The sequence below is a fragment of the Dipodomys merriami genome, unplaced genomic scaffold (genome assembly GCF_024711535.1).
Source record: "Dipodomys merriami isolate MVZ:Mamm:240054 unplaced genomic scaffold, mDipMer1.0.p SCAF_3, whole genome shotgun sequence".
NCBI classification, from domain to species: domain Eukaryota; kingdom Metazoa; phylum Chordata; class Mammalia; order Rodentia; family Heteromyidae; genus Dipodomys; species Dipodomys merriami.
This window is the reverse complement of record NW_027204492.1, coordinates 111,666,440-111,691,633: the sequence shown is the minus strand read 5'-3', so window position 1 is coordinate 111,691,633 and position 25,194 is coordinate 111,666,440. Positions and strand designations below refer to the sequence as shown.

General features: G+C 39.5%; 1 protein-coding gene across 7 annotated transcripts in view; it reads left to right on the top strand.

Annotated features, from left to right (window-relative positions):
* The window catches only part of Reps2 (RALBP1 associated Eps domain containing 2), a 178,770-nt gene that overhangs the window by 46,742 nt on the left and 106,834 nt on the right, over positions 1-25,194 (top strand). For all 7 annotated transcript variants that reach the window (XM_070040803.1, XM_070040804.1, XM_070040800.1 and 4 more), the window contains exons 2-3: positions 10,771-10,894; positions 24,784-24,932. In XM_070040803.1, the coding sequence (XP_069896904.1) occupies positions 10,771-10,894; positions 24,784-24,932 (273 nt within the window). The remainder of the gene's footprint in view (positions 1-10,770; positions 10,895-24,783; positions 24,933-25,194) is intronic.

The window sequence follows — 25,194 nt, the reverse complement described above, 5'->3', positions numbered from 1 at the left end:
TTTGAATTGACCATATTTCAGTTAGTGCATTTGTATACACTTGCACACCACCCAATTCTGATATAGGTAAATTCCCTAAGAATTTACAATGTCTCTACAGCGACAACTTCTCCATTGTCGTTTTTATCAATCAGTCAGGTACAGTAGATTGCAAAGTGCCGGGCAGTATTTTGTATCTCCTTTCATCAGGGGGCGGGGCCTCTTTTTAGATCCTTCATAACAAAAAGGTGAGACAAAGGACATCTTGGGGAGGGAGAGGGGGAGGGAAGGCAAATGGGAGACGGTAACAAGGTTCGACAAGAAATGTACTCATTCCCTTATGTAACTGTGATCCCTCTGTACATCATGTTACAATAAAATAAAATTTAAAAAATCTTCATTAGCCTCATGATTTGCTTAGACCATAGAATGCAGTGGAAGTGACTTTGTATAGATTTTGAGCCTATGCATTAAAAAGCATTTCAGTTTCTTGCTGCTTTGGAAACTCTGCCACCATGTGAAAAAGCCTAGGCTGGGCTGCAGGATAAGAGACCATGTGGAGGAAAATAGAGGCGCCAGCCAAAGCAAGTCAACTGCCGAAGCATCAGCACTGATCTCACCTGAGATCAGTGGCACTGGTCCAGACCAATGTAGTTGCCCAGATGAATTCAGCCCAAATTATTGAGCCCCAGAATTTTGAAGTAAGTAAATGTTATTACCTTATGGCACTTGAGGCTAAGGGTGGTTTGTTATGCTGTAGTAGATGATTGAGAGCCAAGTTGGGAAGCTCTGGAATGATCAAGTCTTACCTTTGACCTATCTTCTGTAACACCCAGGATTCTTACACAGTTAGTACTAGGAATCTTGGCTAAATTGAGCAGAAAAAGCTGCTCCATTTTTCTCCAGCAAAACATAGGGGGTGTCTTGAAAAATGCACAGTCAGGTCATATCACAAAATCGGTCCATTGAGGATGCTTTTACTCTAGCTACTGAGTATCAGGTACTTCCTCCTATTCCACCACCGCCATTGCCTACACTAGACTCCCAGATTAGAGCTGCCCCTAGAGCTGAGCGTTACTTATGTTACAAGAAAACACTTATCTGTTTGTCCTACTTTGCAGCACTCACTACTGATTTCAAATGCCTGACTGGGTGTTCTTTATTCAAGTTTTGGTCTACTTTTTTTTTTAAGTTTATTTAGCTGAAAGTGGGTGGAAAACTTCTTAAGCACTGTCCAGGGGTTTCAATGCTGGGCACCAAAAGAAAATGACACATGTATGGAAGTTTCTGTCCTGTATTCTCTCCAAGTCAGTTGGTTACCACACAGTTCTGATGAAGCCAACTCTGCTTTGTGGCTGTACTTCTTACAGCTGCTTCTACAGCAGATGTGTGCTGATGGCCATTTTGAAGACCAGAAACTATGGTGGTCTGATTTGGATGCATTTCTGACTGTCAAGCTACAAACAATATGTATTTCAGTTGGTGGGAGCAAAGAAACTCCAGAGTCTAATACTTAAGAGAACTCAACAAATAGAATCACAGTAGTATTATGGGATTGGCTAATTGAACAATGAATTTGTTTCATGTTACATTTATTTGAACCCAGGGTCTCACATATGTGACATTTAAATTTCTGGGCAGTAAGACCTTTCAACTCAAGTGGTTTTCCATTTTTCAGAATTTCTTTAATAACTTCTCTGAGCCTATTTGTAAAACCATCCACATAGAATTAGTGTAGATGTTAGAAGTAATATCTATGAAGGCAAACACAATACCTAGTGACTGTGTAGTCAGTGTTTGATAAATGTTGATCATCTTTCTCATGCATCTTATATATACACACACTCCAGTTACATTAAATACCCACTGAGTAGACTGATTGCTCTTACTGTGTGGACTATCTGTTAAGTTGTTAACTCTCTTAGTTTGGCTTGTGAATGTAACTTGTACTTGATAGAACATCTTGGAAGGAATCAGATGTAGATTTAAGCTCACCTATTGTAATAGGGCTGTCAGTTTAGGAGGATGACATGATTCCTTCACATCAGGCAGATGAATGTCTACAAGTGACTCAAGGTAAAAGTGGGGAGACCTGTCTGGATCCTACAGGTGCCTTTCCCTACAAGTACATTTCAGTCACCCTAAATCTTGAGAGTAGGGAAATCAGGGATTTGCTTACCAGAGAAATATTAGTAGGAAACTGAGAGTGAGGTGCTGGACAAAGACAGAAGTAAGCAGTGTCAAACTTAACAGGAAAGAGAATGGAAGTGAATAGTTGGAACAGGGAATTTAGTCATGGGAAAAGAATTGTGTGGTCAAGATAATGTGACCATTAGGACTGGTAACTTAGTCATTGTTTCAGAGTTTGGTTCTGGTTAGTTAAATCCATCTGAATATGCCATTGTGATACAGAGTGCCTGCCTGTATGTACTGGTTGTTGGGAAGAAGAATAATCACGAATAGGGAGAAAAATCCCTCCTTCAGCCTTGGAATAGCAGCTATTTCAAGTTCCTCAAGGGAGATATTGTCAGAATGTCAGGAAGGTGAGAGATATGTTTGTTTGTTTGTTTGATTTTTGATCATGGGGCTTGAACTTGGGGCCTGAACACTGTTTCTCAGTTCTTCATCTCAAAGCTAGCACTCTACCACTTGAGCTACTACACCACTTCTGGTTTTCTGAGTGGTTTATTGGAGATAAGAGTCTCATGGACTTCCTGCCCGGGCTGGCTTTGAACCTCGATCCTCAGATCTCAGCCTCTTGAGTAGATGGGATTACAGGCGTGAGCCACCGGTGCCCAGCTGTGTTTGCTATTTTAACAATTGGATAGAGTCTTTATGGGAATTGGACAAAGAAACCAAACTAGTGAAATTAGATTGCCTATTTTACCATAAATAGATAATTCTAGTATGAGTTTAGTTCCATGCTAAAAGTTCCAATCTATCTAGATTTGAGGGTCAAGAATGAGAACTCAGGTGTGATCTGAGGCTGAACTTCCATTCATTCATTCTCTTTGCAAGTCATGGATGGGTGTAGTACCATTGCTTCATTTGCTTGAAATGTCTTGGTTTGCATTATTCTTCTAAGTCACTAAAAGAAGTGTGTGTGTGTGTGTGTGTGTGTGTGTGTGTGTGTGTGTGTGTGTGTATGTGTGTGTGTGCGCACGCGCATGCATGTGTGTGCACTGTATAAAATATAGAATGGGTCAAAATAGACATTTCTGTCTATTTAGGATAAATAAGCTGAACTTTTAATTTTACTTTTGAAAAACACTAAAACCGTCAGTAAATGAACTGTCTGCAAAGCCAAACCTTTGTCTGGTGTGATGGTCTGAGTTGCCAGAAGCAGCAAAAGCTTTATATAATTCTGGCAATGCATTGTGTTCACCTGAGATTTCTCTGCCTCCAGCTATACAATAATTCTATGATATGCAGTGCCTCGCAACCTGGGCCAGAAACTTCAAACTAATTTTCTCTTGTGATTTGTGCTATAATTGCGTTTTAATTCAGTTGTAGTGTCAGGTCTCTCTCTCTCTCTCTCTCTCTCTCTCTCTCTCTCTCTCTCTCTCTCTCTGTTCCTTCATCTCATTAATTCCTGGCATTTAAGTCAGTACCTGGTGCAACTCAGTAAATGTTAGTTCTTACTGTGAATTCTGTTTTTATTCTCTTGTAAGCCAGTGGAGTATCTTCTTCATACCTGGACCATTCACTCCATTTGCTTTCTTCCCCTCTGCTCATCTTTGAGTTGGTAGATCCCCATTTTTCTCCAGGCAGTTGACAACCTTAAGATCTTTCTGACCCTATGGTGATCTGTTCCCATTTGTGTGCAGGTGGCAGGGCATCTCGGCAAGCCATTGTGTTGGTTTGTCAAAGGAAGCCTAGTTTATGAAAGTCATGAATGACCTTCACTGTCGCATGACATCGTTTATTACCTATAGTCCTTCCTCATTCCTCCAAAATGTAGGTGGATAGTGAAAGAATCTGTAATATCCTTCTGTCATGTCTACTTCTTCCAGTGCATTGTGCAAGGACCTTTATTTCCCCTTCTGTTTTGGAAGATTATTTATTCATTGTATTATCTTTAAATTGTTTTGCAAAGGAATTGCCATTTAACAAAGCAGTTTATGAATAGTATGCATTGTGATCAATGTCACCCCTTTCAACATTCCTACCCATCCCTCCTCTAGCTATCCTTTCTCTTTCTTCTTAAATTTGTAGGGTATATATTGGATTCCTGAATGCATTCTCCTTCTCTTCATTCATCTCTTTCTGTTTTATTTTTAATGAAACAAGGTCTAACTATGGCCTAAACCTCACACCTCTTCTTGCCTTCATTTTCACAGTGTTGGGATTATAGGCATATACCACCAAACCGGGCATATTCCCACTTGTAGTGAAGTTAATATACTGATTATTTGAGACTGTGTACTAGCTCCCTAAGAACAAAGAAAAGAAAACAATGTGGGAATCACAGGCATGAGTGTACAATTGATTTGAATTCCCATCTTTAAGAATGATGCTAATTTATCTTTGCCTCTTTAACATGGCTATACAATGTACTCCCTCCAGAGGCTGAAGAAACTCAAAGATCTGGGAGGATGTGGGATATTTCTCTTTGAATGTGTTTACATGGAATGAGGACTTAACTGAAGTTCTCTTTCTTGTTGTCCTGTGGTCAGGCAGTGTTTCTGATCCTTTGGACTTAAAAAAATATACTTATTTGAATAGGTTAATAGAGCCCACTACCCAAAGGTACAAAACCAAATATATAGAGGTTCTCTTTATCTGTGATGAGTTAAAAATTCAGACGCCATATTTATTTTCTTATTCTGTGAGCCAAACCTGAAGTCAGTGGAATGGGTGCTGTGGGAGAAGGCAAAGTGATTTTAAAAATGCAGGACTTGTCCTCAAGAGATTTACAGACTTGTAGGCAGATAGAACAGTATACTGAGAACTACTATATAAAGTGCCAGAGGGAAAGTGAAAGCCATAGTTATATTTATAGCTTATTATTGATAGTTAATTTTAGTTTTTTCAGATATGACCATATATATATATATATATATATATATATATATATATATATATATATATATATATATATATATATATATGGTCAGGGCCAGCTTTACACTGTGATTCTCCTAACTATATTTTGAATAACAGGTAGACATCACCACTCTTGGTTGTTTGTTGAGGTTGTTTGCCTAAGCTAGCTTGGAACCATGATCCTCCCAATTTCTGCCTCCCAAGTAGTTAGGATTATAGCTATGAGCTGCCATGCTTGGCCATAAAAAGATATTTTTGAAGAATGGTACTGAAGGTTTCCATAACACTCTATTATCCTTAAAAATATAAAAAGCAAACTTTTATTTTTTAGTGTGTGAATTATTGCATATGTTTTGCTCATGTCTGAAATATGGCATTGACTTGTTTAGGCTGGTTGCTGTAGAAGTTGAGTAGGAATATATGATGCTCTTGTTTGGGAGCTTCTGAAAAATTTAAGGAAATGCATAATAAATGGAGGAAAAATGGGAGCTGAGGGAAAGGGCAAATGCCGATGTTTTCTTTTTTTGGTACGCTTTTTATTGTAAAAATACTGTACAGAGTGGTTATTGTTACATGAGCAAGGTAATGAGTACATTTCCTTTTGAGCTTTGTTGCCTCCTCCTTGGTTTTCCCCCACCAACCCTTCCCTCCCACCTCCACAGTACCCCCTCCCCACCACGTGCCGAAGTTGTAAGTTCATTTTCAACATATTGTTTTGTACATCTCATTGTTACTATGGGGCAACCTGTATCCTTATTTAAGCATTTTGTTTTTTTTCCTTCCCCTCCCCAAATTAGAGAAGTGTATATACAAGATGCAGAGCACCAACATCAAGTACAGTGAAAAGAGGGGTTATATTGTGGGGAAGGAACATACAAAGCAACAACAAAATCACATAGTACGTTATAAATATGTTAAAAACAATAGCAAGAGAGAAAAAAACCACTTGTGTCCCTATCTTGGAGTTCCTTTCACTTAACATCATCTTATATGGTCATATGTACATAGCTGTTGGCCTTTTCTGCCTGTCTTACACATGTACTAGTTATTGCAAATAATGGAAACCATGGGACCTATGTTTCTTTGGGCCTGACTTACTTCACTTAATATATTTTTTTCCAAGTCTTTCCATTTCCTAACAAATGGGGCAATGTCATGCTTTCTGATGGAGGCATAGAATTCCATTGTGTATATATACCACATTTTCTTGATCCATTCATCTACTGAGGGGGCATCTGGGTTGGTTCCATATCTTAGCTATGGTAAATAATGCTGCAGTAAACATAGTTGTGCTGGTAGCTTTAGTGTGGTCTTGTTTGTGATCATTTGGGTAAATGCCCAAAAGTGGGATTGCTGGGTCATAGGGGAGCTCTATGTGGAGTCTTTTGAGGAACCTCCATACTGCTTTCCAAAGTGGTTGAACAAGTTTACACTCCCACCAACAATGAAGTAGGGTTCCCTTCTGGCCACATCTCCTCCAGCATCTGTTGTTATTAGCCTGTGTTTTCATTTCTTTTCTTTTTAATTAATGTTTTTTTATTGTGAAAATACCATACAGAGGGGTTACAATTATGTGAGCAAGGTAATGAGTACATTTCTTATCAAGCATTGTTGCCTCCTCCTTTGTTTTTCCCCTACCATCCCTGCCCTCCCATTTCCATGACTACACTCCCCCCACTTTGTGTTTTCTTGTATTGGAAAGGTTTACTCTTTAAGTTGGCATTTACCTAGTATACCTGACTAATTTAAGAAAATGCCCTTTCTTCATGTTACTGTGGGCAAGGCAGGGTGGCAGTGTGTTATGTAGAACCTAGAATCTCCTGTAAAGGACCCATTGGTAAATATTTCAGACTTTGTGGGCGAAGAGGCAAAGTAAAGTCTATAATATAGTATAGGTACTTCTATAACAAGAGAGAAAATGAAGCTTCCATAAACTGTTTATGGGCATATTTCAAAATAAAATAATACTCTGTGTGTGTATGTCTCTTTGTGTGTGTTTATGTGTATGTGTGCCAGTAGTGGGACTTGAATTCAGGAACTTGAGCTTTCACTTGGCTTTTTTCTCCTCAAAATTAGTGTTCTGTTACTTGAGCCACTCCTCCACTTCTGGATTTTTGTTGGTTAATTGGTGAGATTCTTGAGGATTTGAACCTGAGTCCTTAGATCTTAGCCTCCTGGGTAGTTGGGATTACTGGGGTGGGCCCCCTGTGCCCAAATATGGCATCATAGATTCAAATACATTTTTATTTTAAAAATTCATTATTATATAGTTATACAAAGAGGTTACAATTCTATAAGTCAGGTCATGAGTATCATAATCATAAGGTATCATGATCAATTTCACCCCTTCCATCATTCTCCAGACACTTTATAAAATTCTATGTACTAGTTAGTTACTGTTCTATTTGGAGGTAATAGTGCAAACGTTCATCTTTAAAGACGATTTTTAGCTTGTGACGATTTTCAGTCTAGGGGCTGGATTTGACCCATGGGCAGTGGTTCTCCAAATCCTGATGTAATTGAGAAAAATCATGAGCTTTAGAGCCAGGCACATGTAGGTTTGCATATTGGTCCTGAGTGTATAACCTTGAATAGATCACTAAACTTTTTAGCTTGATGGGTTTGTTTTTGTATAAAATCTATGAGGGTAATAACTCTTACAAGATGGACTACATGTCATTTGTATCCCAGTGATTTTTTTTAAAAGATGGAGTCATGCTGTGTGGCTCAATGCCATGTGGCATGTCATTCACAGGTAACATTGGTGGTGGTCTGACTTGAAAAATGAACCTGATAGGCAAAGAAGCAGGAAGCCATTTGGCTCACAAGTGCAAGTTTTATAGGAAGGGAGCAAGCAATCCTGGAAGTTCTTTGGTGACTTGTTTATAATAAGAGATCATAAAGGGAATGTTCAGGCTGGTATTTGAAAGTGCCCAGGTTAGAGCAGGACTTGAAGCAAGCAAAGTGAAGGGAGAATAGAAAACAGGAGTGCTCTTGGGAGAATTCTTCCAGCCTCTCCTAGTAAGAGTTTTTCGATGTTTTAAATCTTCCCAAGGAAACCTTTAAAAGAGAGAGAGGCTTATTCAAACCTTTGAACTGTTCTGAAAATTTATTACATGTAAGCAGGCAAACAGAATGAGTGTGGACTGGTTACTCAGCACAGACACTTAATCTGACAGAATTAAGCAGAGAGAAGAAATTTTAGTGGTCATTACCCTCTTTCCAGAACTTTGACTAGGTTCCTCCTAAATTGTCAGTGCACTTTGCTTATTTATATCCCGCTATGCAGCAGTTTAGTGTACATCTATAAGCTCGAAGGACTTGATTTAATCCATTCCTTTTTTTTTCATCTCATGCCTTCCACCTGAGAAAACAAACCCTAGTCCATAGGTCCTTACTCTGTCTTAGAAATTTGCATCATGAATAATCTAAGACAGGTCCTGCTGAGCATGTTACATGTTTGGAATTAAAGATGGATGGAATTACAATGCATATGCTATGAAACTAAGAAAATTGAGGGGAAGGGTTGTGAGGGAGGGAAGAGAATGAGGAAAGGGGGACATCCATCGGGATGCAATTGTACTTATGAACCGATTTGTTGAATGGTAATTCCTTTGTAATCTACTTAAAGATAATAAAAATAGAATCTAAAAAAGATGGGTGGAATTAAGGGTGGTCAGAATATTTTCCTTGTTTGTGTTGTTGTTGTTGGTTGTGGGGCTTGAACTCTGGGCCTGGGCGCTGTCCCTCAGCTCTTCAGCTCAAGGCAAGTGCTTTACCACTTGAGCCACAGTACCACTTCCAGAATCTTTTATTTTTTATTTTGAGAAAAGCTGAGTGACTTAACTTTTTTGAAGGAGTAGTTCTATAAAATAACCTCCTGATATTTGAGTATCTGTGATATATTGCCACCTCTTTTCTGTAGATATCATTAAAGCATTTCCATCCTAAAACTTTATGTTTTTATAAGTAACTTAAATGTAAAACGCTTTTAAATAAAATTACGTAGGCATATAATATATTAAAAATTAGCCTTGTTTTGGATTGAAAAGCTCCAGTCTGATAAGGCTTCTAATTATTTTCACTTCTTTGAAGCTTAAATATTTCAGAAAGCTCTTCATATAGCTCTCAGAGGTTTGCTGTACAAGGAGCAATAAAAGTAACCTGTGGGCTTACCTCACTTAGGTATACATATACTTGGTTGCAAAGCAGTGATTGTAGTGGTATATGAGACCAAAGGTAAATAAAATGCTTTACTGTCAGATTAGAGTGTGTCTTAAAGCTATCCTAATAAATGTCTCACCAGCAATTTCAGTTGCCTATAGTAAAGAGCTTTCCAGTTCAATATAGTAGTTACAATAAAAGAATAACGAAAGGGCAAGTTGATATAAAATTCATACTTTCTGAAATATAGTTGTTAAATTGTTTACATACTAAAGTTTAACATTTCTCCCCTCCTCTCCCCTCCCCTCCTCTCCTCTCCTCTCCTCTCCTTTTCTTTCTTTCTTTTTCTTTGAGACAAGTTCTCTATGTAGCCACAGCTGGCTTCAAACTCCTCATTCTCCTTCCTCTGTCTTCCCAGCGTTGAGATTACAGGCAGGTACCATCATTTCTGGCTTGTAATTTCTTGAAATCTGGAATTATTCTGAAAGAGAACTGTCTTATAACTGGAACTGCAGTAATGCTGTTGGTGGGATTTTTTTCATGCATACGTTAGGATGTGTGAATTTATATATTCTCTATAAGGAACATAAAACTCAGGTACATTTTATTTTTGAGCATCAATTCCATTCAGTTGAATGGGAATTTATTGACTGTATCTTGGGTGGCCAATTTTGTGTTAGGCCAATTTTGTGGAAGTCACCTTGCCCTTGAATTTTAATGAGATGCAGAGATAAATCGATAACTATACTGTGGTAAATGCTGAAATAAACCTTACTTAAATTTGAAAAAATAAACCTCCATGATTCCCCATCACCTCACTTGGAGCAATTACTAACCCTTGGTTTTTCTTGTTTCCCACATATGCCTATTTATTTCCTTTCTAACATTTTATTTTGAAACATATCCATGATAATTTATCATGAAATGGACATTTTAGGATTGAGGGTTCTTGAAAGACATTGGGAAAATGAAGTATATCCAGGATGTTGGGAAATTGCTATTGAGAAGGGGAGGAGGACGTTCTAGTTTTAGATGGTGGAATGAGAACCAACAGTTATTGCACCGTCTTGAAAGTACTAGTACATGCATTACTTTTTATGTTCATCTGAAAATGAGCACCCAAGATATAATTACAATGGTTCTGGAATTTTTTTCTGAGAACTTTATCAGAATCATTCACATTCAACTTCAATAAACCAAGATGATATACAAGTGGTGGTATCTGTTCTCTGTTCACTCTAGTAACTTTCTAGACTTTGAACATTTGAACCCAACCACTTGAAAGTCATTCTTCTTTGTAAGAAAAATAACAACCACTGTTGGTCATTTTTGTTTTTGTCTTTGAAGAAGGAGAATCATGCATCAGTTCTGAAATAATCATGAGTAGGTAGAATTTAATGATCTGAACGAAAAACCACCCTGTAAACTGGAGGAAAAAGAAACCAGTGTGTACATTTAGGTTCCCGAGGGAATTTCTGGTTAGCTACACCATGAAATCTCCAAGGTTTCATCATATAGGTTTGGCTCATTTTCCTGTTATGAAATGGGGTTTCAGCATTGTTCTCTCTCGACTGTTTTCAGATCACAGAACTGTGTGGCGCGAAGCGAGTTGGTTATTTTGGTCCCACACAATTTTACATTGCTCTGAAATTGATTGCTGCAGCACAGTCTGGCCTCCCTGTGCGAATAGACAGTATTCAGTGTGGTAAGTATCTCCCATTTTCTGTGCTTTATTGTTCACAACAGATTTCTTATTTATGACGGCTCTTTTTGGTAGTTTAAGACCTGTCCTGTTACATTTTGTGGAATTTTTTTTTCTAGTTTCTTCCAACTCCTCTGCACAATGAAGTAAGAAAACTTGGTGGGTGGCTTAGTTTTTTTTTTTTTTAATGGGGGAAAATCAGAAGTTTTTCTTTAGCAGGATGATATTGGGAAAGAAATTCTAGAATCTGAGACAAAACAATAGCATTCATTTTAATTTTCTACTTCAGATAGCTGTGTTGTCGTTTACTGCTGTGTTAAGGATTAGTTCAGAGTAATGGGAGAATGGTAATTATGGGAGAATGAACTGTCCCTTTTCTCTCTCTTCTATCCCTTCCAGTTATAGCAGATGTCTTCATTTTCCTCCTCTTCCTCCCCGCCCCCCCCCTCCTCTTTTCTTTTTCCTTTTTGTTGTGAGACTGGACTCAAACTTGGTACCTGACACTTTGCTCGTTGGCTAGAGCTTTACCAATTGAACCAAGCCTCCAACCCCTCTCCCCTTGTCTTCCATACAAGGTCTCATTGTATAGCCCAGGCTCTATCGGAACTTGTAATTTTCAAGTCTCAGGCCCCCCAGTGCCAGGATTACAGAAATGTACAACGACACCTCGCTATGTACTTATTTAATTCTCAGTTCCTAAAGTACTCTTCTGGTCACCTAAGGGATACCAACATTTTGGAAGAATGAATCTTCTTATGAATATTCCAATTTTAACATTTTCTTGCCATCTCTGTTCCTGGACCTGCTATGTACTCAAGTATTTTCCCCCAAATTAAACAAAAGGGAAAGCCCCCAACTGCCAGCCTCATTTCTGTTTCCTCAGCAGGAGTTTCACAGATCTGTATGAAGAAGTTAACGATTGTGTGAGTGTACAAGGTCCTTGAATACCTCAATGTTAGCACATAGCCTTCATATGTCCACATACTATGCAGGCATGTGTTATTTTTCTTTTCCTCATTTTGAGATAATGACTCATCTGCAAAAAAAAAAAAAAAAAGCGCAAAACAGAAACCAACTCATCTGCATACTTTTGTCCTCTGCAGGTTCTGGTAGACAGGTTCTGGCTATGGCAGACAAAGCCTTTGGAACTAACCATAGGGAGTCATAGTCATTATGCTAATCTTTATCAATGGCTTAGAGTGGGCCAGACACTGTCTTCTTTAATCCTCATAGCATCTAACTAAATTAGGCATAATGCTTGTTGAACTTTGCATTAGGATAAAATACTGTCACAAATCTCAGTGCCTCAGTTAGATATAGGTAGGTTTCTATCTACATTACCCTGGCCAGTCTTCGGCTTTTAGATTTAACTCTGCAGGGCAGCTGCCTTTCATGTGTTGGCTCTGTGATCTTGGGTATTTGACCTTACGGCACCTCCAAAACAGCACCTGTTTTGACCAGCAAGGATGTGAGTTAAATTCTTTGGTCTGGATGTGACTCGTGTTATTGTGGCTTATAGTGTTTTCCAGAGCTTGTCACAGAGATGCATCTGCTTCACTACAGAGCAGACTGGGGGGAGCACAATCCTTTGGGGGAATTGGTTATGAGTAAACACTGCAAGTTTCTACTATGGCACTGTTAGTATCTCTATTGTACAATGGTGCAATAGAAGTCTAGGTAAGTTGAGTCAACTTGCCTAAGGTCCTAGTGTCAGTAAAGTCTGGACTCAGGAGCTCTGCTTCTAGTTTTCATGTTCTTTATGTTTTGAAGGGGAGGTTGCAGTGCTGGGAATGAAATGTAGGGTCTTGCACATACTAGGCGAGTGCTCTACCACTGAGCTATGTCCCCAGCATTACTTTCTTGAGACAGGATCTCTTTTTATGTCCTACAGGCTGGCCTCAAACTCCCACGCCTGTGTCCGTTTTTCCAGGTCTGGAATCACAAGTGTGCGACCACCATGCTCGGCTACTATGTGCTTAACTGCTATGCAAAATAGCCATTTCTCACTATCCTTACTATCCTTGTAGTAGATTCTGATAGAGATCTGTAATCATGGACTATTTCCCAAGTGAGACAAAAGTCAGGCCCCAAAGAGGTCCTTTGGTATTATAGAATTAAATTCTCTGAAAGAAATTAGTTTTTTTTCCCCCCAAGACTATTATTCTACTACATGGTCCACAGCTCCACTTCTTGAAATATCTTTCCTTTCTTCATTCCTTTCTTCCTTTCTTTTTTTTGGGTGGGGGAGGCAAGGGTCATGGGGCTTGAATTCTGGGCCTGGGTGCTGTCCCTGAGCTCTTTAGCTCAGGGCAAGTGCTCTATCACTTTGAGCCACAGCGCCACTTCTGGTCTTTTGGTGGTTACTTGGAGATTAGATTCTCAAGGACTTTCCTGCCCATGCTGGCTTTGAACTGAGATCCTCAGATCTCAGCCTCCTGAGTAGCTAGGATTACAGGCGTGAACCACCAGGAACAGCTGAAGAAGGCTTTCTTATTTGTGCTTTGCAAACACTGATGCTGCCTTTGGAAGTTTAAGGGTATCCAGAATTAATTCTGAATTATCTTCTTTCATTTAAAGATTTACTAAATAAAAATTATTTGCAATTACTATGTGTTAAGTAAGAATGAGAACAAGATTGGCCCAAACTTTAAGCTGCTACTTGGTTGGTTATGATCTACTAGTTTAATATTTGATGCCACACACCTTGAAGTTCAAGGAAGATGCTCTCTGAAGGCCTAATGGGAAAGTCTGTGGAAGTCTTGTGATCTATAGGGAGTCATATTCTGGGAGTTACAGATAGATACCTCCTTTTTTTTGCTAGTCCTGGGGCTTGAACTCAGGGCCTGGGTGCTATCTCTGAGCTTCTTTTGTTCAAGTCTAGTGCTGTACTACTTGAACCACAGCTCCACTTCTAACTTTTTGGTAATTAATTGGAGACAAAAGTCTCATGGACATTCCTGCTGGGCCTGGCTTCCAACTGCAGTCCTCAGATCTCGATCCCCGAATAGCTAGAATTACAGGCATCAGCCACTGGCACCTGGCAGGATACCCTTATTATTATTCTTTTTGCTGGTCTTGGGACTTGAGCTCAGGGCCTGGGCTCTGTCCCTGAGCCTTTCTATGCTCAAGGCTAGTGCTTTACCACTTGAGCCACAGTGCCACTTCTACAGATACCCTTACTTTATGAATGGCATGAGCCTATGTGTATATGTATGTTAATCTCTATCCCTTAGTTTTTCTTATTGTAAATGCCAGCACTATCTCTTAATGCTAGCTAAAATCCAGAAATATCCTGGGTCCCTTGCTTTCTCTAGTATAGTCCATCAAAAGTTCAGCTCAGTGCCTTTTGTTTCTATCTCTGTTCCTACTAGACTAGGCTACCTCTACCACTTGCCTGGATAACACAATGGTTTTGTCCTTGGTTCTCTGGTCTCCTCTCTTCTTTGCTCCTTTCTCATTTCCCATATTGGAAAGAGTGATCTTTTTGAAATAGACATGATATTATTTCATTTTTCCCTTAAAACCCTCCAGTGGTTTGCCTGTTGTATGTAGTCCCTAGTTCAGAATTCCTGTACCAGTCTATTTCATACCCTTATCTCAGATTTTGTCTCTTAGCATCATGTCCTTTTAGCTGCTTCTAGGTGATTTTCATGCTGTGAGCATATACTATATCAAAGTTTTAGGTTTCCAGAGTTCTGGTCTTCCTCTCTCTTTCCCATGGCTGTTTTTCATACTTCAAGAATTAGAGCCTGTCCCTACCATCGTAAAGTAGGTTCTGTCAAATTCATTAGTGATGGACCCAGTCTGTGGTCAAGCTGCTTCTAGAAAGTATGGTGTCAGAAATCTTTATAAAAGTGCAGATAAAAATGCTGGAATGAGGTTGCTAAATTATGCATAAAACTGATGTTCTACATACAGGGCAATGAAAGTACAATTGGCTTTTGTACTCTTTTCTCAGATGAAATTCGTTTGCCTTGCTATCAAACAAAAGTACGTGTTAGTTAACAGTTTTATAAAAGTTAATATCTACCCTTTCATAATTATAAAATGTCTAATCAAGAGTACATAGTTCTGGGTGTGGTGGCGCAGGACTGTCATTCTAGCATTCACAAGGCTGAGGCAGGAAGATTGTGAGGCCAGCCTGGGTTACATAGCCCAGCCCTGTCTCAAAGACCAAACCAAACCAAAACCCAACAGAATAGTAAGTCATAACAGAAGCACACAGTCTTAGGGGAGTTAGGTGTTCCCTGGGTGAGCCTGCTGGGTATTGGTTGTTCAGGGCACTCTCCTCTGTACTTTGCTCTCTCTCAGCATTTGTTTCCTTATAGCATTTATCAATCTGTAAATATTCCTTACAGGTTCAACTAATTTTTTGTCTGTCTTCCTCATTTGCTTGTAACCTTGCTTCAGAGGAAGGGAAGAGGATCTAGTAGCCTCTCTGTTATGGGGCATTATAGCTACTCAGTGTATGTTGGTGGAAGGAAGGCAGAAAGGGAGGGAGAGAAGGAGGGAAGATGGAAAGAAGGAAGGGAAGAAGGAAAGAGAGAAGGAGGGAGGGATAGAAACGCTGAATGTTTGTTCTCAGAGAAGGCATCTTAATAACTTGTCACTCTTTTTCTTTGGGGGGGGGGTCTGGTAGTGAGGCCTGAACTCTGGGCCTGGGCGCTGTCCCTCAGCTCTTCAGCTCAGGGCTAGCGCTCTACCACTTGAGCCACAGTGCCACTTCTGGCTTTTTTTCTTTTTGCTTATGTGGTGCTGAGGAATCGAACCCAGGGCCTCAGGCATGCAAGGCAAGCGCTCTACCACTGAGCCACCTTCCCAGCCCCCCCTTTTTTTGGTCCTGGAATTTGAACTCAGGGCCTGGGTGCTGTCCCTGAGCTTTTGCTCAAGCCTGGCACAAGGCTAGCTAGTGATCCACAGCTCCATTTTAGGCTTTTTTGGTGCTTAATTGGAGATAAGAATCTCATGGACTTTTACTTCCCAGTTTACCTTGAACCACCCTCCTCAGATCTCGGCCTCCTTAGTAGCTAGGATTACAGGCATGAGCCACCTGTGCCTGGCAGCTTGTCACTCTTTAAAACTCCGGAGGGACTTTTGTAGTAGTCATTCTAGTATGTCATTCTTTTCAGGCCCTTGCTCCTGACATTGTCTGCCTTGAAAATACCTGGGGAGCTTAAAAAAATCTGGGTGTCATAGTCCAACTACAGAAATTCCCATTTAATTTATATCAGGTCCAGCCTAAGCATAAGGGGTTTTAAGATCTCTGCAGGTGATTCTTACATGGAGCCAAGGTTGAAAATAACTTCTCATGAAAATCTGTGTCAAGCATTTTCAAGAGCTTTGCCTAAAGCAAGAGTATATATTTGGTTATCTTGGCATGCAGGGTGCATGGTTTTCAGGGGACATTTATTGTCAGAGTTGTGCAAGTGCTGACTCTTTATTTACATGACCTTAAGAGTGAGTGCCTCTTTAAATGTTGGCAACGGGCATCTCCGTAGTCATAACCTCACTGAGGCTGGGGTTAAACAGATGGTGAAAGAGCATACTTGCAGGGTGGAAGAAAGAGGAGTGAAAATTGAGGAACAGAGAGAATTCCTGATGAGGAAATCATGTGAAAACATTTATCCTGGTAGCTGCTGTGACCTTTCTTCTTTCTGAGGACTGCACTTGAACTTGCATGAATATTAAAGGAAGTCAGGCATGATCTAGAGTAGGGTTCCTAACCATTTGTGTGCCAGGAACCCTTTTGGCAGTTTGAAGCCTATAGGCACCTTTCAGAATAATGAGATTTTTGCTCTTTTGGCCCAGGAATCAAACCAGGTGCTTAGGCATGCTAAAACACGTGCTTTCCCACCAAGCTGCATCCCTATCCTAGAATGTTTTAAATGCATCCAAAGGCATCAGACTGTAAAGGCAATCAATTATATTGAAATAATGCCCAAGGTATTTAAAAGAAATCATTATATGGCAATGTAAATGCTTCTTTATTAAATCCATAGAGATCTGACTGAGATTGAAATAACCTTCATACTTTCAGAATAGTCAGAAGCATATACAATACATCTAGATGTCTACAGCAAGTGTAATGTGATGTAAAAATACCTGAAAGTCACAGAAACTGCTTAATGATACCTTAGAGGTTTCCTCGCTACATTCTTAAATGAAAGAAATTAATTTAAATTAGGGTAGGGGACCATTCAAGGTGACCATTCCCTTGATTTATTTTCTACAATCTCTTTGGGAGCCCCTAAACCCTGATAGCGCAATGCTTGAATTGCTATAGTCTCTAGGGCTGAGTTCTCCAGAGTGGCTCATGATCTGGTGGCAGCCTGCATTGTCTGCAGTGGAAAGAGAGAGAACTAGGACAAAAATGAGTTATTTATAACCCAAATGTGGTTGATTTATTTTATTCCTACTGTGAGGTATCCTTTCATGAAATTGATAATAATAAGTTTGGGACAAAAATTCTTGGCAGAATAAAATATTGGCACATTTTATTGGTTTTCTTTTGATGGGAAGAGGAAAGAAAGATTTTAACAGCTCGCTCTGTAAAATCCCCGCATCGTAGTTATAAGTCTGCCACCATGAACATCCTAAGGCAAATAATTGACTCCTTTGGACTCCTCACATATCTGTAGAATAGTCATTCTCAATCCAGGTGATTATAACTTCAGGGGACATTTGACAATAACAGGGAGACAGTTTAGTTTGTTACAGTTGTGGAGTGGGTGCTATAGACAACAATAGAGGCCAGACATCTTGCTAAGCATCTTACACTAAAAGGGGCAGGGCCCTGTTGCCTAACCACAGCAACTTCTTCAGTCTATACTGCAAATAGTACCGAGACTAAGGAAGCCTTCTGCAAAATATCTACTGTTTTAGATCCTGTAAGAGAGGCAGGATTTCACAAGTAGTGACTCCAGGTTAAATAGTTTCTATGGCTTAAAAACAAAAACAGAAATTCTCTGAATACACACACACACACACACACACACACACACACACACACACACACACACACACGAGAGAGAGAGAGAGAGAGAGAGAGAGAGAGAGACAGACAGACAGACAGACAGACAGACAGACAGACAGACAGAGACAGAGAGTCAAAGAGAGAGACAGAGCGAGAAGGAGAGGAGTGGAGAGGAGAGTAAGAAGAGGAGAGGATGAGGAAAAAGGAGAATGAAAGAGAGGGAGGGACAGGGAGAAAGAGTCAGTTTAGGGAGCTGTCTCTGTGCACTACTTACTAAGCAAGCCTTCCTATCTCTTAGCCCTAAAAGAAACCTTTTGAGTATGACAACCAGTTTAATGATTTATAGAAAAGACAATCCCTTAGTGTGGGATAGGTAGACCAAGGAAAGTGTAAGTAGCCCAGAAAGTGAGGCTTGTAGCTAAACACAAGGGCTGATGTATATATAGTTCCATCTTTAAACAGAGATATAGTTGTGACTAAATGCTGTGTTGTAGTTTCCCACAACAAAGGGTTATGGTTAACTCACTCTTTCTTTGTACCTCTCATCTCAATTTCTCTTCCTTTTTCAGTGGTTCCTTTTGACAACTTACTCTTCACAATCTTCCCTTTTCCTTCTCAGCTTTGCTACAAGGGATCTAGAGCTGCTTTGGACAGTTCACCTATGCAGAATGACCCTCCTGTACAGCTGGTCAGTTGTGTCTTCTGGAGTTGTATTCCTTTATCCAAGCTCCTGTCCTCAGCCCTTTTGTTGCCTTTTCTTTCCAACTTGTACGCAGTGGTTTCCAACTTTATCACTGTTCTGGGATTCTTTGGCCAGCTTGTCAAAGCTCTGAATTTCACTAGGAAAAGGCACATTGACACAGAGACAAGGGATGGAGGTTACTGGAAAGGAGAACAAAGGAAAATCCTAAATCTTAATTTAAATGTTACAGACATGCATGTGGGCACACACACACATACATACTGCTCAAACCGTGCACTTAAAGATCTGTATGAATTATCCTTCCATAGAAAAACTTCTTTATAATAAAATAACATTTAAAAAAGAAGTCATTAAATTGAAAATTCACATCTTTGAAGGTTAAAAACACGCCAGATAAGATTATCAGACTAGCATGGGAACTGGACCAGTAAAATCAAATCAGATTGATATTGTCTACATATTTATGGGGAGATGTAACTCAAACACTGGAATTACAGGATTACTATATCTGTTGTTTGTATTGATTGTAGTTACTTTCTCCTCCTATAAAATACAGCTAAGTTGGTTGACAACCAGTGCTAGTGTGATGTGACCTCACTACATGAAGTGTATGTGTTTCTGCCTCTAGAATATTTTAAAATATCAAATAGACATTTTAAACAGAAAGAAAAGAAAAGAAAACTTCTGTACATAATTTAAAGAGAACTCAAGACATTTCTGACTACAATGTTCCACATTCCCTCGTAAAAACTAGTATCTGGAGATCTACTGTTTTATGATGGTAGTCACTAAACACAGGTAGCAAATGAGTACTTCAGATATGGCAAGTATGAACGGAAATGTGCAGTGAGGATAATACACGTAGTTAAGTTAAAATAATGTGAAATATACATAGCACAAAACTTGCCATCTCAGCTATTTTTAAATATATAGTTCAATAGTTTTAGTGTGTTCACATTGGTGTGCATCCAGTTTCTGGAACTTTTCCACTTTGCCTTGCAAAGTAGACTCTGATTAAATCCTTCTCCTTCTCCCTCTCCTTCTGTAGCCTTTGGCAACTGTTCTACATTTCTCTTTCTTTTTTGTGGTATTTGGGATTGAATCCAGTGCCTCTTGCTTGCTTGGCAAGCACTTTGCCATTTGAGCCACATCCCCCAATCCCAAGAGGAAAATTGGGAGAGTATTCTAAAATGAGTTATTAGACCTCAGTGCTAGGTACCTTAGCATTGTCACTGAACTCAAATCCCAGGCTATGAGACTTCCAAGCTCAGGCTAGTAAGTGATCTACAGGCCCCTCCCAGAAGGTGGAGACCTTAGCATCTTCCAGTAGCCAGGGTCAGCAGTGTGTCAGGGAAGACACATTTTATGTACTTGTGGTTCTGGGGATCAAACCCAGGGCCTTAAGCATGCCAAGCAAGCACTCTACCACTGAGGTGTATATCCAGCCCTCTAGTTTCTATTCCTATGAATTTGATCACTTTTAATAGTTCATATAGGTGGAAGCATTTGTCTTTTGTAACTGTCTTATTTCACTTTTCAAAAAGCCTATAAGCAGGAGTTTGAGATCTGAGGATAGTGACTCAAAGCCAGCCCAGGCAGGAAAGCCTGTGAGACTTATTTACCATAAAGTACCAAAAAGCTGGAAATGGAGCTGTGGCTCAGGTGGGGAAGTGCTAGCCTTGAGTAAAGAAGCTCAGGGACAGAACCCAGGCCCTGAGTTCAAGCCCCAGGTTTGGTACAAAAAAAGCCTTTAAAACATAATAGCTACAAAATTAATAAGTATATATTGGCATATATTTGTAGGGACAGGATTGAAAGACAGTAAACATTTGGGATTTGGATCCTCTTCCCAACCACCATCACTCTGTTGTCTTGGTAGTAAAAATCTAGTGACATTTGCCATTTATTATTACATTCATGATGCTTATATTTTTCTAGTTGGTTGAGGAAATTGAAATATTTCTCCCATTTATGTCTTTATCAGAGATGGTGAAATAGGACCTGGCCATGGCTTACACCATGCTTTGGGCTTATAATCCTGGCTGCTTGAGGGGTAGAGATCAGAAGGATTGTAGTTTGAGGCTAGTTTAGACAAAAAGTTAGTGAGACTCCATCTCAACAAACAAGCTGGCCATGGTGGTACAGGCCTGTCAGGTACTTGGGAGGCAGAGATCAGGAGGATCAAGGTTTGAATCTAGCCCAAGTGAAATATTAGGGAGACCTGTCTTAACCAACATCATGATGGCATGCATTTGTCATCACAGCTACGAGGAAAGCATATGAAGCTAGAAAGGTTGTGTTTCAGGCTGCCTAGGCAAAAATATCAAGATCCTGTTTGAAAGATAACTAAGCAAAGAAGGCTGGGAGGCCTGGCTCAAGTGGTAGAGCACCTGCCCAGCAAGTATGAGGCCCTGAGTTCATGCCCAGTACCATAAAACAAAAAAAAGAAAAAAAAAACCAAGAGATTTTCCTTTACTTTTTAGACAGCTATAAGTTAAAAAAAAAAAAAAGAGGAAGTAGGGTTGGGAAGGTGGCTCAGTGGTAGTGCCCTTACCTTGCATGCATGAGGCCCTGGGTTCGATTCCTCAGCACCATATAAGCAGAAAAAAAAAAGCTGGAAGTGATGCTGTGACTCAAGTAGTAGAGTGCTAGCCTTGAGCCAAAGAGCTGAGGGACAGCGCCCAGGCCCAGAGTTCAGGCCCCACGACTGGATTTAAAAAAAAAAAAAAGAGGAAGTAGTGGGTCACCGGTGGCTCACGCCTGTAATCCTAGCTACTCAGGAGGCTGAGATCTGAGGATCGTGGTTCAAAGCTAGCCCAGGCAGGAAAGTCTGTGAGACTTTTATATCCAATAAACCACTAGAAAACCAGAAGTGGTGCTGTGCTCAAGCAGTAGAGCGCTTGCCTTGAGCTGAAGAGTGCAGGGACAGTGCCCAAGCCCAGAGTTCAAGTCCCATTTCTGACCCCCCCACCAAAAAAAAGAGGAAGTATACTTTTCTTTGTAGAAAGGAATTGCCAGATAAATGCTTTTTTTTCCCCCTGAGCCAGTGTCTAGTTATGCATGTGTAGTTAATATATGAAGCATTTCTGTGTTCAAGGAATGTAAGATACCGCTATGAAACTAAATTTTGGGAGGATGCTGTTCTCATTGTCTTTTTGGTCTCAATAAACATTGAATTTGTGTTTTTAGTTTGTTTCCCATGTTGTTTAGGAGGCAAGATTTTAACCAGTTGGGATCACTTGGCACATATCACTGCATAGCAAATGCTTGATTAATTTCTAATGAGGTTTCACTATTCAATTTTGTGTACATATCACAAGGAGAAAAATTCAGACTGAAAAGTTATAAACTAGATTTGCCTTTTATTTTTAAAATAAGTTGAAGCCGCTTAAGAGAAATGGTACTATCATGAACATTTTCCATAAGACTGTTATTATATATGGTTACAGTTCTTTTAAGAGAGAATTATTTGAAACCTCATTACTAAAGAAAAATATTTGCTATTTGGAGGCCATCTTGAGAGAGAATTTGTTTCCATAGCTAAGATATGGAACCAACCCAGATACCCCTCAGTAGATGAATGGATCAAGAAAATGTGGTATATATACACAATGGAATTCTATGCCTCCATCAGAAAGAATGACATTGCCCCATTTGTTAGGAAATGGAAAAACTTGGAAAAAATTATATTAAGTGAAGTAAGTCAGGCCCAAAGGAACATAGGTCCCATGGTTTCCCTTATTTGCAATATCTAGTATATGTATGAGTCAAGCAGAAAAGGTCAGATAATGTGATGTCAGGAAAATGAACCCTTAAATATGTATTTTAATGTTTTTTTCTTTCATGCATGTGTTTCTAACGCATTTATAAGATTATCTCTTTGTTGCTTTGTATGTCCCTCCCCCACAGTATAACCCCTGCTTTCACTATATTTGATGTCAGTATAACTTGTGGAGGAGATGGGGAAAAACCAGTTGTTTAAGGATACAGGTGGACCTGTTGCAACAATGAGAAGTACAAGTTGTCATGTCCAAAACGAGCTTTACAACATCGGTGCGGGGGGGGGGGGGGGGAAGGAGAAGGATTGGGATTGGGGGGGAGGGGGGAGGCTGGGAAGGGATGTGAAGGGTAAACCAAAGGAGGAGGCTGCAATGCTTGGTAAGAAATGTACGCATTATCCTGCCCATGTAATTGTAACCCCTCTGTACAGTATGTTCACAAATAAAATAAAATAAAATTAAAAAAAAAAAGAGAATTTGTTTCCTAAGCCAACAATTCTGTTGAAATGCCATCACCAGATTGGGAAAATGTGCGATGTGACAGTGTCATAAATGGTGCTTAAGATCCAGGTTTAAATCTGAGGATAGGTATTGCTATTCATAACCAGGTGTATTCCATGGTGTTCTCTGGCATGATCTTTTGAATGCCAATAAAACACTGGTCAGGGAGCTCATGAATATTGAGCATGTCTTTCTCTTCTCCCTCAAAAAGTACCTGGATGTACAGTCAGCTTTTTCTGGGTCAGGGCACAAAGGATTTTTATATGATGTTGTTCCACCCATGTTGCAGACTGAACTGAAAGAAATACCTTTCTGAGAACAGAAGCATAGGATTAGCTTGCATTTTATTCACTAAGACTCTGGAGTTTCTTTACTTTTGTCTTTTTTTTTTTCCTTTTGAAATCCATTCCTGTCTTGAGTCCTGGAGTGCTGCCTAAAGTTGGGAAACATTAGAACATTCAAAATGGCAGCTGCCTTCTCTTCAGAGGACAGTCCTAGTTTAATTTTCCAGATTGGTTCCTCTATTTATGTCTCTTGGGCCTGTGGCTGATTGATCACACAAGGATTTGTCACATTGCCTGTTTCTTTGAATCAAATGTGGACATAGCAACTAAAAATAAACATGATGTGGATATTAGAGAACCACGGGCCTTCTTTGCCTGGGGAACTAGCTGTTTGCTAAGACGTTTTCTGGCTTTAGCATAGCATCAATCATTGGAAGTGCAGCTGTGCTTTTGGAATGGGAAACTGATGAAAGTGCGAAGGCACATGGAGTATTATCCCGAACAATGGCTACAGATGCAAATCATTATGTACAATCCATAACATTATCCTCGTTTTTTGTGAGTCTTTGTGCAATGTGATTGTGTGTGATTTGCCGTGTTGAGAACTAGAAGTATGCCAATGCGTCATTTTCATTTTTGAAATGTTTTGTCAAAAATTGAAAAGACAAAGTAAATATACCTCACCATGGCATTTCAGCTCTTTGCCGCATTGCAAATGGCTAATGGTTTTGACATTAGAATCTGGCTAAATGTTTGACTGATCTGACTTGATACTGTTTTCTTCATTATGTTATCAAAAGACAACCAGCGATTGAGTGGGAAAATTCCTTGAAGAATTACATTGTGTAAGAAACTGTTCAGCCTTGTAAGTTTGTCCCCAGAGCTAAGGAACCTAATATAGGGCACTGGTTAAGAACTAGCTTGCTTGGATTCAGCTTGCTCACAGAAAAGCTATGTGATGTTAGAGAAATTATTTAGTTCCTTTGTGTCAATTTCTACATCTGTAAAGATTTGATAATGTTTTTTAAATTTAATTAAAATTTAATTAAAATTTTTGCAGTGATAAAACATTTGAATTCAGGGCTTTGTACTTGCTAGGCAAGCCACTATTTTCACTCCTAACCCTCTTCTTTTAGTTAATTTTCTGATAAGGCATTCGATTTTGACCCTTGAACTTAACACCCTCTGTATAGCTGAGATTATAGACCTGTACCACCATGCTTAGACCCATGATAGTTTTATTATACTTACTTGTGAGGATTCAGTAAGTTAATATTTGCAATTCCTTAACATTGTAACTGGCATACTTAAGTGTGTCTGAGTTTTCATTGCGACTGTTTATCACTTCTTGTATTTATGCAATTCCACGTCCTTTTTCTTTATGCTAAAGGATTAAGTGAGGGATCAGCCTCAAAGCTCAATTTCTTCTGTGATGGTTCAGCAGCAGTGAAAGATGCTACAAGTATAACAGCTTTGTGAAACCGTAGCCTTGTAACCCTCATTGTGCCTCAACCGATGTTTAATCTGTATTTAATCTGGAATTTTTTCTCAAAAATGGCCATTGAGTCAGCTTTTGGCCATTGAGCCTCGCCTCCCTTTCTGCAGTTTTTAAATAAAGTCTCACTTGAGCTTTTCTCCTTCTGGTCCTAAAGAATTGCCTCTGCCTCGTTTTATGATGTCAAAGAATGATGGTGAGATACGATTTGGGAACCCAACTGAGCTTCATGGAACGAAGGTTCAGATTCCATATTTAACCGCAGAAAAACTTTCCTTCAAAAGAATGGACGATGAGGAGAAACAGGTAAAATAGCCTGATTAGGCATGTTTGTTTGATCCTGAGTATGAACACTCACGTTGCAGGGCCTCACTTCCAGCAAATCTTACCATGGGGAGCACAATTACAGTTTCAGAAGTGAGCCAGTTAATTTTCATGGTAGTAAAAAGAGCTGATGCATGGGAATTACCACAAACTACCTGTAGACCTTTCAGAACCTACTTTAATGTAGAATTATATCTAAAACAAGGAAACTGATTCATTTTGTATACTTACATGATGTCTCTAG